We start from the raw sequence: 14,153 nt of genomic DNA on the forward strand, positions 1-14,153 counted from the left end.
GTGAACTGCACCCAGGAAAATGGCGAGCGTGTGCTCATGTGGAAAGGTGCTCGGAGCGTTAGAGGATGAGGCACTCGTGTTCCTGATGACTCCTTGGGGGTGTGTCAAGTCCCCCTTTCCTTACAGCTACGGAGTGGAAAATGGCTCCTGAAGACCCTCCCACAGGCATGGCAGTCCTAAGAGTATGATGGTCACAAGTCCACTCTCACATCCATCTCTTTCATGTGCACGGTGATCCCTTGCCTGGACCACTAAGCAACATCATGATAAACGGAGAAAAGATTGACGTTGTCAAGGATTTCAGTCTACTAGGATCAACCACCAACACCCATGGAAGCAGCAGTCAAGAAATCAAATGACATACTGCATTGGGCAAATCTACTGCAAAAGACATCTTTAAAGTGTTGAAAAGCAGAGATGTCACCTTGAAGACTAAGGTGCGTCTTTCCCAAGCCATGGTATTTTCAATCGCATCGTATGCATGTGAGGGCTGGACGATGAATAAGGAAGACAGAGGAAGAATTGACGCCTTTAAATTGTGCTGTTGGAGAAGAACACTAACTATCCCATGGACTGCCAGGAGAACAAACAAATCTGTCTTAGAAAAAGTGCAGCCAGGATATTCCTTAGAAGCGAGGATGGTGAGACTTTGTCTCCCTTGCTTTGGACATGTTATCAGGAAGGACCAATCACTAAAAAGAAAAGCATGTAGAGGGTCAGCAAAAACAAGGGAAGCCTTCCATGAGATGGGTTGACACAACGGCCACAACGGCCCCAACAGTGGAAGCAAACACCCCAACGATGGTGAAGATGGCACAGGCCTGGGCGATGTTCCCTTCTGATGTACGTAAGGTCGCCGTGAGTCAGAGCCGGCCCGACAGCACCTGAGAACAGCAACCTCTTGCCTCGAGTGGCCCGTCGTCCTGCTGAGAAGAGTCACGTCACAGACACGGACGTCCTCACCTCCTCGTGGCCTCCCCTCACAGCTCATGGTCCATTCTGGGCTGTCGATGTTTGCGAGCAGGAGGGAAGCTGGTAGAGGCCTTGCTGCACATACCCAGTGCCTGGGAGTCACCAGCCTGTGTGGCTCTGCCGGGGTTGGGCTGTTACACCTGCGGGTCCTGGGCAGAGGCGTGACCCGGGACAGAGTCAGGTGGTGGGACGTGCACTCCCCAGACAGCTCCTGGGAGCTGGCTGGATGACGGCATGGTCCTGGCAGCCCTTACCCACAGCCATCTCTGAGCCCCAGCACTTACTTCTTCCAGGTGAGGGGAGTTCTTACCTTTCCCAGGTGAGGGGAGGCAGGCTGAGCTCTCAGCCTAGAGCTATGCTCTGGTGGGGGAGGAGAGTGTAGGTGGGGGGCAGGGAGCCTAGCTTTCCCCCAGCTGGAGAGCCCAGCCCTCCCTCCATCCCTGGATGTGGGAAGAGAGTACAGAGAGGCCCCCACTCCACCCTCCTGCCTCCCAGAACGTGGCTCCGTAACTGGCTGTGTGTCGCCCATCTCCCAGGGGTAGGGGTGTACCCCTGTGCTCGGCTCTGGGGAGTGCTGGCCCATGGGGATTGCTGCCTTCAATGCCATCCTGCCCTATTCCTTCCTGCCTGCTGGACACAGTTTTATGCCCCTCCACTTGAGTGCAGGGAGTCTGGCACCCACTCTGCCCCTGCCGGGCCCCCAGGCTGTCCAGGATCCTTCATGGGCCGTGAGAGCACTCAGCCCCAATCAGACTGGCTGAAGCCTGGCCCTCAGCCCCAATGAGACTGAGGCTCCCAAGTCCAGCTCCCAGCTCTGGTCTCACTCACAATTTGTGCCCTGGGGTCCCCCTCAGAGGCCACGCCAGACCAACCCTTTCCCCGATACCAATAACCCAGCCTGACCCTGGCATATTCTGGCCGGTGTATGGCTGGCTTGCACCAAGGGCTGGCTGCCCTTCTTAGCTGGATGCAGGCCCAGCCATCCATCCACCCTCTTTGTGGAGCAGTTCTGCCAGGGGACCCATTCTGTCTGGTCCCGAGGAGAGGTGTTGGTTGTGGTGAATGTTAAGATAGCACCAGTCAGGGCTCTCCAGAGAAACAGCCGACAGGAGTGCTCCATGTACACAGAGTGTGTTTATTTCAAGGAATTGGCTCGCTAGTTTGTGAGTCTGGCGAGTCTGAAATCTGTGGGCCACGTGACAGGCTAGGAACTCTAGCAGGAAGTCCATGTCGCAGGCTGGAGGCAGAATTCTCTCTCTGGAAACCTCAGTGTTTGCTCATGAGGCCTTCAACTGATTGGATCAGGCCCACCGCACTGTGGAGGGTGATCTGCTTTACATAAAGTAACTGACTGGAGTGTTAACCACATACAACCCTTCACAACAGCAGCTAGTCTCAAGTTTGACCAAATGCCTGGGCACCCAGCCCAGCAGGGCAGGCAGATGAAGTTCACCGTCACAGACAACGCCCACACGTGCTAGCGTGGACCCAAACCCCCGCACGTGGATGTGAGTGGGTCTTGCTTTGGGGCCACCATCTAAAGAGCTCCCTGTTGCCAGAGCTGGAGCAATTTGTTTTACAAAATAAACCAAGTCATACTGGATGGTAACCCAGAGTGTAAGATAAACATTCAAACAGATGTAAATAAACGACTGAATAAATGAAGAAGTGGGGAGAGGAGACAAATCCCCCTCCCAGAAGAGCCCCCATAATGTGTGGAGATGCTCTGCCCTCAAGGCAGTGTCTCCCCTCAGTCCCCTGAGAATGGGCAGTGGGGATGCCAGCCAGCACCACCCGGCCAGGTGACAGGGCCACCACGGTTGTAGACGTCATGTTGAGGGCGTGTGAGAAGTGGCCGTGGTTCTCATTTGGGGACCAGGACCCCAGAGTGCACCTTCCCCTGGGCCCTTGTCCTGCGGAGTGTCTCCTTGGATGAGTGCACCTCCACAGAGCCCAGTCTGCAGCTCTGGGGGGCCTGCATCCCCGGCTCCGAGTCCTGAGACATGCTGGACTCTTCCACCGAGTGGGTGAGACCAAGTGGATGGGAGCCGCAACGATGCAGAGAGAGAAGCCATCGCAGCCCCCCAAGCGAGCAGGCTGTGTGGAGAGCTTGGTGACGACCCCCAAGGTGACTGTCTCTGCCCCCCTGGACTCACGTGGACGGGTGGTGTAATGCCAGGGTCCACCATTCTTGCTGTCCTTGGGGTGGACCAGGCATAGCTTCCGCATGTGAACTGATGTCTGACTTCCTTCTCCTGCGAGTGGGAGTGGGCTCCCCAGGGGTGCACGCCCTGCTCTGTGAGTCTCGTGAAATTCCCTGGAGGGGAAGCTATGAGAAAGCAGGGCTCATGCGTGAGGGGCAGTGATGGGCCTGAAGCCCAGCGGGGGTGAATTAGCACCCCGTTGTTACGTGGCCGTAAGGAAGAGACAACGAGGCTGTGGGTGGAAATGTTAGTGATGCATCTTTACTCCCGCACCCACCAAGATGCTGGAGCCAGCCGTCCCCTCTGTGGGTACACAGAGCCAAGCCCACCCTGCCACCTGTGCATTCTCACTCAGGTCCTGCTCCTGGAGATGCACTCTCCGAGCAAGGTCTAAACACCTTCCTCCCACCCCACCCACCCATCCAGTCCTAGCTCTGGCACAGCCCTTGTGTGAAGACCAAAGTGTCACTCAGTGTCCTGTGGTTCCAAACTGCTCCAATTCAAATGGGATGCTTGCAAGTCAAGAGCACCCCTTTTCCCTTCAGCAGGCTGTCACCTGATGCCACGGGTGTCCCCGGGATACCTGGAGAGGAAACAGGCTGTGCTGTGTGTGTGTGTTCCCCTAAAACGAGACATGTGTGTCGTCATCAGAGCGTCCCTGCCACCTCATCTGTCCATCCTGTCATCCCTTAAGTGGCCATGGGGGGAGGGGCTCACCCCGTACACTGTGACCATCTGGAAGTTCAACTTGATGATTCAACCTTGTATGGAAACAGGAATCCCAGATGCAGCTGCGGTAAGATGGGGAAGCCAGAGCCGGGGTCCACCCGTTTAACACGCTGAGAAATCGCGAGATTTCTTTAGGAGTGCAGGGCACTGAGCGCTTACTGGCCTGGAGCTGGTAGGATTTCCCTGAGGGCTTCTAAGCATAGCTGTCGATGAATTTCTGAGCCTTAATCCTATTCTGAGTGGCTAATTTGGGGGCTCTCAAAGAAAGCAGCATCTTTATAAAAAAGGATGAGTAGGAAGGGGGAGTCCCCAGGTAGTGCAAAGGATTAAACGCTCAGCCGCTCATGGAAAAGTTGGAAGTTCGAGTCCACCCAGGGGTGCCTCGGAAGAAAGGCCTGGTGACCTACTTCGGAAAAATCAGCCACTGAAAACCTTGTGGGGCACAGTTCTACCCTGACACACACCGGGTCGCCAGGAGTCAGGGTTGATTCCACGGCAACTGGATTTTTTGGTGAATTTGTGATCTGTCAGATTCTGCCGGCCACAGCAGGTACAGGGAGCAGACCAGGTGTGTGCCCCCAGGGCAGGGGGTGCTGCCAGGGAGCCCCGGCCACCCGCTTGGTGACCAAGGCCCCCACCAAGCCCTTTGTGCCCTGGGGCCACTGCAAGGCACTGGACTCAAGCGTTGGATTAGCAAATCAGAAGGTCTGGGCTCCGAGGGCAGGAGAGGGGCTCGCCGGGGCAGCTTCGGTGCTTGAAACGCTCTCCTCTGCTCCGTCTCCCTCGGGTCCGCTGTCCCTGCTCTTCCGCCTGGAGGCAGTGAAAGTGGCCGCAGCACCCCCAGCCTCTCCGTGTACTCAGACAGCCGGCCTCCTCCCTCCACCTACCAGCAGGCGCCGCGCCACTTCCACGTCCCAGGTAGGACTGTGTGCCCACCGCCATGCTCGCCTGAATTGTGGGGCACTCGCCTTGACCCCCAGATGCCGTGAAAATCCCCAAGCCTCCACATTTCTCCCCCAAATTCTGATACTCTTTAAAATACGCAAAATGGATTTGAGCACCCCCAACATGCCCTGGGTTTTGATTTCTCCCAAAGCCCCTCAAACCCCAGAGAGGCGTATTCTTCCTCTGGGAACAGGCCGGGGAGAAGGCTGTCTGAGTCGGCTGTGTTGCTGGGGGGGCCCGGGGTTCTTGCTTGCTGCCCCCTCTAGCTGCCTGTTCTCTTCCATTCGGGGGTACTAAGAGCAGTGGTGTGTCTCGCCTGGGGGACGCTTGGTCTGTGGGGCCGGGTGCCGGCCATGCTGTGACAAGCGGGATGAGCGGACTGTGGTGGATAGCAGCCACCACGATCTGCTTGCTCACCTTCCTTTTCCCCCCTGTTCTTTCTTCTTTCCCAGACACTGGCGTCAAAGATAACATCTATAGGAAGCCCCCCATCTACAAACAGCACGGTACGCCGGGGCCCTGGCTGCCATGTGTCTGCATGCCTGTCGAGCCCGTGGCTTCTGAATGCATCCTTGCTCTCGCTGGGGTGGCACCAGAGGCCTTGGCAGCCTGGAGATCAAACGCAAGCTCACTGGTCCTGGGGCTGGTGGGCACTGAGCCCTTACTGGCCTGGGGCTGGTAGGATTTCCCTGAGGGCTTCTGAGCATAGCTGTCGATGAATTTCTGAGCCTTAATCCTAGTCTGAGTGGCTAATTTGGGGGCTCTCAAAGAAAGCAGCATCTTTATAGAAAAGGATGAGCAGGAAGGGGGAGGCCCCAGGTGGGCAAAGGGGTAAGCACTCAGCTGCTCACCGAAAGGTTGGAGGTTCAAGTCCACCCAGGGGTGCCTCGGAAGAAAGGCCTGGTGGCCTGCTTGTGAAAAACTAGCCACTGAAAACCCTGTGGGGCAGCTCTACCCCGACGCACACGGGGTTGATGTGGGGCAGCTCTACCCTGACACACACGGGGTTGATGCCAAGTCAGTTGGGTTTTTAGGAAGGAAGGCCCTTTTCCTAAATGACAACCGCAGCAGGTCACGGGTGTGTCTCAGTGCCTCTGTGTGCCACAGCCCCGGAGCTCCCAGACGGCTGGGCTGGGCGGGGTTCTGACGGGGCCTGGCTTTGGGGCGCTGACGCTGCTGCTTTGAAGGGAACAGTCAGGCTGGTCAGCCAAGGTGCTGAGGGCCAGGGTCTTCCCAGACCACAACGTGACCGGGGCCTGGCCTTGGGGGGCGGACCCAGCCGGACTCAGTCCCTTATTCCTTAGTGGGAATTCAGAGTTCTGCATCTCCAGACCGTTTCTGACGGTAGAATGAGCGGCATTGTCGTCAGCTAAAAGGAGTTGCTGCAAACAGGGGCTGGGGCTATTGGGCAGTGAGGGCGTCCCTCGGCCCCCTGGCTTCCCTCACAGAGGCAACCACCCACCTCTGCCCACCTGAGCTTACCTGGGACAGGTGCCCAGGGAGCGGAAGGCCAAGGACTCTGTTTCTTCGCAGAATTTCTGGGTGACCTGAAGCATACTGCTTCACCGTTCTGAGCCTCTGTTTCCTCCTCTGTAAAATGGGACCCACACCCTCCCCTAGGAGCCCTGGATGGTGCAAATGGTTAAGTGTTTGACCACTAACCAAAAGGTTGGCAGTTTGAACCCACCCAGAGGGGCCCCAGAAGAAAAACCTGGCAATCTGCTTCCAAAAGGTCGCAGCCATCGAAAGCCCTACGGAGCAGTCACCGCAAGTCGGGGTCGATTTGACGGCAACTGGTTTGGTTTGTTTGGTTTTTTTACCTCCCCAACCCAAACCTGTTGCCGTTGAGTAGATTCTGACTCATAGCGACCCTATAGGACAGAGTAGAACTGCCCAGTGGGGTTTCCAAGGCTGTAATCTTTATGGGGAGCCCTGGAGGCTCAGTGGTTAAGAGCTTGGCTGCTAACGAAAAGGTCAGCAGTTGGAATCCACCAGCTGCTCCTTGGAAACCCTGGGGAGCAGATCTACTCCGTCCTATAGGGTCACTAAGAGTCAGAATCAACTTGATGGCAACAGGTTTGTTTTCTCTTTTTTTGGTTTAATCTTTATGGAAGCAGGCTGTCACACCTTTCTCCTGTGGAGCGGCCGGTGGCTTCGAACCACCACCCTTTCGGTTAGCAGCTGAGCACTTAACCACTGTGTCACCAGGGCTCCTTTTTTACGATCCCCCCACCGCCCACTTGCCCGTTTCCTCGCCTGGTTGTGAGGATGGGGTGGAACAATGAGTGTGAGACACGTTCTAAACTGTAAAGTGCAGTGCACCTGGTAGGGCTCGTTATCAGGCCGCGGAGGAGATGGTGAGAGAGTTGTCCATACTTCCTAGTTCAGGAAGCGGCCACGCCCCACGTTGCCAACGGGGTGCAGACTTTGAGGTGGAGTCCTAGAAAAGTGTGCTTTCTGTGGCTTGCTGGCAAAGCAGCGGTCTGGTTATGCACACAGCGCTGTCTTCTTTCCTCCTTGGTCGCAGTCGGCCCTGTGATTTGGGTACTTCTTTCTTTCCCCAAGAAATGAAACGTTAAGGGAAATCTCTCGGAAGTCCAGGAGGTGGTGATTTCTATCACCACCTCTCAACTGGAGACGTTCTGAGCAGGACCCTCCAGAGGTGTCAGGTGAGGGGGCTAGTTAGACTCCCGAGGCCTCCGAGAGTGTCCAGACCAGCTCCCTGTTATGAGTGGGGAAACTGAGGCCCATCCTGGGAGAGGGGCAGCTGTGTTCAGTGGCGCTCATGTGATGCCCTGCATGGGGGCTGTGTGGTCTCTGCTTGTCCCTCGTGGGACTGACTGCCTCAGATTCGCCACTGCCACATTTCTGTGTCTCAGGCCAGAGCCGTCAAATGGAGGGTCAGCCCCTGGGAAGACGGTAAATCCGATTAGGACTGAGCCAGATCTAAGCAGCAAAGGGCTTCCAGCGTTACGTCCTTTAATGGAATTGCCCAGAGAGATTAGATTTTGTTGTTACCAGGGCATTATCTGTGACATTTTTTAATCGGGGTATAAACGACCCTCCTAGCCAGAGGCAAGTTAATTCCTAATTGACTGACCCCAAGCGATTACAAAAACCCTTTGATCGTTCCCGAATTTTGTGATCTTGATTCTTTAATGAAATAGACGTGTCCGCTGTTGCTACCCGCCAGGCCTGTGGCCTCCTCCTGGGGGTACACACAGACAAGCTCTGCCCCTGACTTCCATCACATGGGCCACGGACTGAGGCTTCAGCAAGACCTGGGCTTGTCTCATCCAGGGTTCTTAGATCTCCCCAGAAACGGTGGGTGCAGAGCGGATTTGGCTTCCAATGCAGCTGAGGTGGTTTTGTTTTTTTCACGAGTTTTCTCCCTGCCCAAGTAGAGTATGCTCTGTTGGAAATGCTTGAGTATGGGTGTGTATGTGTGTGCAACACACGTGAGCAAGGGTGCACATGCAGTGTGTGTGTGTGCGTGAGTGTGCATGTGTGTGCGTTTGCACACGTGTGTGTTCCAGGCCTGCCATGTGCAGCCCTGCCCCATCTCAGCAAACCACCCACCAGCTGTGTCCGAGACGTGAGGAGCGCAGCCCAGGCTTGAGGACCCACCCTTTAATCTCTACACTTTCCTGAGCCAAACCAGGGTGATGACAAGGAGTGACGGGACAGTTTAATTTGTTCAAGATAATATGGTCCAAGAGTTTAAAAAAAAAATCCCGCTTATTAATTAATGCACTTACGTTCGACTTCATTTTTAACTCATGAAAACTTTTTTCAAAAAGTAAGCAGCACCCTTTTTTGATGCTCAAGTCTTGTTCCTGCTTGGGGTCATGGGCCTCGGGCGTGAGGGTGGCCAGGCCTGCTGCACCCTGACGGGCAACAGGTGGAGGCCTCGGCGTTGAGACAAACGAGGGTGAAGACGGGTCGGGGGGTGATTACCTTCCCGTAGCTGCCGTTCCATGTGTCACTGCTCCGTGCTGGGCACTTGGCAAATGGTACCTCATGAATCTTCACACACCTCTGAGGTCGGTGTTGTTACAGATAAGGAGACTGAGGCAGGAGTGACATGGCCTGTCACCGGCCAGGCTGGTATTCGCCTGACCCTGTGATTTTCCCACTTACTTTTTACAACATATGGGGCCCAATGGTACTTTTTCATACTGCATTATTTCCCACTCAGTCATTATTTAATGCCTGATTTAAAAAACTGAAAGAAGGGAAAGGAGACGGACAGATAAGAAGCAGGACAGGTTGTAGGGCTGTGAGCGTCTGGAGCCATGGGGCCACCCACCCAGCACGAGGACAGAGGACGGCTCCAGACCACAGGTTCAGGACGATGAGCGGTTTAGCTGCAGCCGCGGCTCGTTGTGTTTTCTCTGTCATTGCAACTCAGTTTGAATGCAGAGCTGGGACTGCTTCTGGGAAGATGAAATGGGGCTGATGGGTCTACGCCTTCGCTGCCAAGGCTGGAGGGTAAAGGAGATAAAAATGCCACCTGTCCAGGGCCTGGGGGAGGAAGAAGAGGGAGAGGAGGGTCTTCCTTTGGCCTATAGAGTGAGGCTTCTGGGCACTTCCCGGTCCCCCAAGCCTCCTTCCCCTGTTGAAGCATCTGGCAGGAGTGGCTGGTTCCTGGCTGCGGAGGCTGGACTCACTCAGGCTTTTGTGGATGGAGCAGTAGTGAGTCTGTACCCTCCACACAGGATCCCAGGCCTCTGTAGGAGCAGCAGTGAGTCTGCAGCTTCCACACAGGATCCCAGGCCTCTGTAGGGGCAGCAGTGAGTCTGCAGCTTCTACACAGGATCCCAGACCTCTGTAGGGGCAGGAGTGAGTCTGCAGCTTCCACACAGGATCCCAGGCCTCTGTAGGGGCAGCAGTGAGTCTGCAGCTTCCACACAGGATCCCAGGCCTCTGTAGGAGCAGCAGTGAGTCTGTACCCTCCACACAGGATCCCAGGCCTCTGTAGGGGCAGCAGTGAGTCTGTACCCTCCACGCAGGATCCCAGGCCTCTGTAGGGGCAGCAGTGAGTCTGCACTTTCCACACAGGATCCCAGGCCTCTGTAGGGGCAGGAGTGAGCCTGTGCCCTCCATGCAGGATCCCAGGCCTCTGTAGGGGCAGTGGCTGAGCTATCTGCTGGCCCCGAAGCTAGGGGAGCACACCACATGTTGGAGACGGCTCCCTCCACTGGACCCCTGAAGACCAGCAAAGACCCTGGGAAGTCAGAGCTGTCAGAAATCTTGGGGACTCCCTTGGAGACAGGGGCCTACTGTGTGTGTCCATCCCGTCCGCTTCCTCAGTGCCCCTGCTGTGTGCAGTCACAATGTCAGGCACCCAGGAGGGACAAGGCAGCTCAGACTGCCTGGTCTGGAGGCATTTGCTGTCAGCTGATTGGGGAATAGATTTGTGCCAGGTCACAGTGATAGAATCAGCCGTGGGCAGTCCTGGGCCTCAGTGGACAGGCAGTCCCGGGCCTCAGTGGACAGGCAGAACAGAGTGATTCCGGCTCAGGCCTCAGGGCTAGACCCCGCAAGGTGCTAATGACCATCTGCACAGCTGTGCAGCCTTGGCTCTGTGAAATGGGGTCATAACATCTGCTGGTCTCTATGGGTGCATCTAACATGTTTGTGGAGCCTCAGCACACAGCCAGCCCAGTAGGAATTTAAGATGCTGGTGATTGCTCAAGTAGAAATTCAGTAAGTGCTCACCACACACATGTTCTCGCGTGCTGACTTTGCTCCCCACATCAGGGGTCTTGTTGTAATGCATATAATCCCCTTCCTGCCTCCACTCCCTCAGCCCATGAACTCCCGGAAGATAAGGGCCAGGCCTGAGGTATGTCTGCATCCCCCAAGCTTAGGACAATACAGGTGCACCCTAGGCCCTCGTTGAAGGGAGGCAGGCATAAAGGTTGAAGGGCTAACTGGAGAGTGGATAGTGGATGAGGGAGGGGTAGATGGATAAAGGGCTGGATGGGCAAACACATGCATGAACAGGCAAAGGGGAGGGAGGGGTGGATGGTTGGGTAGATGCATAGATGGATGATGGGTGGATGGTGGAGGGGTGGGTGGGTGGATGGATGATGGACAGACAAGCTGATGGATGGATGACAGGATGGATAATACTAGGTGGGGGTGGGTGGATGGATGGTTGGATAGATGGATGGAAGGAAGGAAAGGTAGATGGATGGATGATAGGTGGGGGTGGATGGATGGAGGAAAGTAGGACGGGAAAGAGGAATGGTGGGGATGGGTGGGTGGATGGATGGATGGATGGATGGATGGATGGATGGATGGATGGATGGGTACGTGGGTGGATGGGTAGTAGATGGATGGAGGGAGGGAGGGATGGGCGGGCGGGTGGGTGGATGGATGGGTGGATGGATGGATGGATGTAAATAGATAAAACTGAGTACTTAAAGGGCTGTATGCACATATGGGCGTTCAGATAGGAGTGAATTGAAAGATGGGGTGTGGGAAGGAGGAAAGGCAGGCGGGCAGGCAGGCAGGCTCTGTATCCAAAAAGAAATCAGAGATCCCTCAATTTTATTGGGATGCTTCCAGCTAAGGTTTCCCAGTGACACACATCTCAGGGCTCAGACCAGCTGTCTTCTCTGGTTGCCTGGAATTGAGCATCTCAAAGAAGCATGCCACAGATTAGCCTAGGAATCGTCTTGTTATTTACTCCTAAATTTTACAACCTACAAGCTGAGCTCCCCATTATATTCTTGTGTCTCGTGTAAACCTCACAGCTTAGAAGGGGAGATGCCGTGTGCCCATTCTACAGGTTAGGAAACTGAGGCTCAGCCCTGTTGAGGAAGCAAAGCAATAATGGCAAATGCCTGATTCCTACACTCCTGTGCAGGAATTCTCAAGACAATCAGCTGTGTGTTTTGCAGGCTTGCCAAAGACCTTGCTGGACCTCTTGGCTTCTGCCGAGGAAAAGTGATCAAATTTTGGAGAAAACCCCTCTCGTCAGACCTCAGGGCCATGTTTGATCCCCGCGGTAGCTCTACAGCCAGAATGTCCAGCCCACCCTGCCATCCTTGAGCCCAGGGTGACCTCCAGATTCCCTGAGCTCCAGGGGCTGGGACCTCAGGTCCCAAACAGCCCTCTTGTTGGAGGCACCTGACGGGGTTGTGCTTGCAAATTATCCCAAGGGTGCCATTTTCTCTCAGGCCTCCAAGGGCTTTTCAGGGAGGTGGTTTGTTTACCTTTCCTGGCAGACTCAGCCGTGGGAGCCACCCTTGGGTGGACGGTGGCAGTGGTCTTGGAGCTCCACATAGCAGTGACCCTGCTTGTCCCAGAACCACAGCTGAGGAATGGCCATACAGACCCTCAAGGGCTCTGCTGCCCAGCAACGGCCAGTTGTCCAGGCAACCGGCAAGCATGCGCCCCGCTTCTCCATCCCTGCTCTTCCTGGGGCCTGCCATTCATTGCCACGGCGCAAGGAGAGACCAGCGACAGTTTTCCCAGTGGAAATCACCGTCTCCCGGATGAAGGAGACGCAGGTAGCCACTGAGCGTAACAAGATGTTGGCATCTCCAGGACCCAACTACTCAGTCTTCCATTTTGGCCCCGTCAAGGTCCGGTAGCCCAGTCCCAAATATCCAAGCTCTCGGGCCTGGTGTCCGTCTTGTCCTTGGTGGTACAGGAGGCAGGGTGCTCGAAAAGACCGAGAGGTCCCAGCCCTCCACCCGCTGCAGGTAAGAGCCCCTCTCTGCGCACCTGACACCGGAAACTGAGGGGCCCTGTGACATGCAAAGAAGGACACGGATGGGTTCCAGTTAATCGCTCAGTGCATGGGGTCGTTCTCATTTGAGGTGCACAGGACAGGGCTTTATGAACCCCGGGATGCCGAGAAAGGCCAGCCTTTCATTCCTTATCATTTCATTATCATTGTTGGTTGGAAATGATGTTCCCAGCCAGGTGACAACTCCCGGAGAAAGGCGGCTGGGGGAGACAGACACCGTGTTCCTCAGCTCCAGGGATCCGTGGCAAGCAAGCGTTTGCCAGCCCCATTTCTTAGAGTTTCTTTAGGCTTGTATTTTGTAACTGCTTTCCCGCTCCTGGCAGACGTTTTCTAGCGGGTTTTGTGTTCTGTGAGCTGCAGGCAGTGAGCTGTGACAGGGAGAGGAAGTTCTCTGGAGTCAGACTGCCTAGGTTCAAGGCCGGCCTCTACCACCTACAACCCATGACTGAAGGCAGGGCCCTTGGCCTCTCTGAGCCTCAGTTTCCTGATCTGTGAAATGGGTGGGTGGGGTCTGCAGCCATGCCCCAGAGGCCCCCACCCCGTACCTTACTTGGAGCGGGGGCCTCTGCAACTGTGAGGTTAAACTCGGAAGGTAGAACATGTGTCCTTCACAATGCTGGTGACCAAGTCAAAAAATACTCCTGGGGGGCTGGCGCACACTTTGCTGGAGCTTAAATAGGCCCCCCTTCACTACCTGTGTTTGATCTTTGGAAACTTTTAAGGTGCCGGGGCAAACGCCCCTCCTCCAGAAGGAGTTCCCAGGAATCTTTTCCAGCTGTTTCCTCTGCTCCTAAAAAGTGCCTGTCCTGGTTAGCTTTTTTCCTTGGTTATTTTCTATTTTTGAGCGTGATTGTAAAGTGCGAGACTGTGCCCAGGCTACGTGGGGGTTCCTTTTACAATCAGATTTTTCCCTTCTAGCAGCGAGGCGGTCAGACGGAGAGGATGCGAGTTTCGACCAGGACAACAGGAAGGTAAGGACGCAGGCCGGCAGGCCAGGAAACCATCTGGTCCAGGAGGAACCCTGGGCGGAGGGCCTTCTCCGATTTGAAGCTTCAGGCTCTGTGCTCTCGGGTCTGTTCCTCAAGGGGCTTCGTGGCCACGTGAGGAAGGGGCCACTTTAGAAGGCAGCTTTGCCAGCTTTCTTCTGATTTTGAGGACAATGACCAGAATGCTAGTTATGTGGTGGTAACTTGCTGCATGTGCCGTAACTGAGACGTCTGGGAGGAATGGGTCGTCAGTCAAAACGTGTGCTCAGGGCATTCGGGGTGGTTGTTTTTACCTGTTCCCGTGGAGTCAATTCTAACACATAGTGATGCTCTAGCACGAAGTAGAACTGTCCCATAGGGTTTCCAAGGAGTGGCTGGTGAATTTGAACTGCAGACCTTTTGGTTAGCAGCCGAGCTCTTAACCACCACCCCACCAGGGCTCCACGATTGTTCTAGAACCGGTAAAAAACCGGCCGCTGTTGAGTCGACTCCAACTCATGGCGAACTCAGAGTAGACCACTGTGATTCATGCGGTTTTCACTGGCTAATTTT

At 55.2% G+C, this 14,153-nt stretch overlaps 1 protein-coding gene across 1 annotated transcript in view; it reads left to right on the forward strand.

Moving 5' to 3' along the window:
• Positions 1-14,153, forward strand: part of ABLIM2 (actin binding LIM protein family member 2) — a 148,411-nt gene that overhangs the window by 91,295 nt on the left and 42,963 nt on the right. The window contains exons 15-17 of the mRNA XM_064286332.1: positions 4,722-4,823; positions 5,303-5,356; positions 13,534-13,586. Coding sequence (XP_064142402.1) covers positions 4,722-4,823; positions 5,303-5,356; positions 13,534-13,586 — 209 coding nt within the window. The remainder of the gene's footprint in view (positions 1-4,721; positions 4,824-5,302; positions 5,357-13,533; positions 13,587-14,153) is intronic.

This window comes from Loxodonta africana, chromosome 5, assembly GCF_030014295.1.
Source record: "Loxodonta africana isolate mLoxAfr1 chromosome 5, mLoxAfr1.hap2, whole genome shotgun sequence".
NCBI lineage: Eukaryota > Metazoa > Chordata > Mammalia > Proboscidea > Elephantidae > Loxodonta > Loxodonta africana.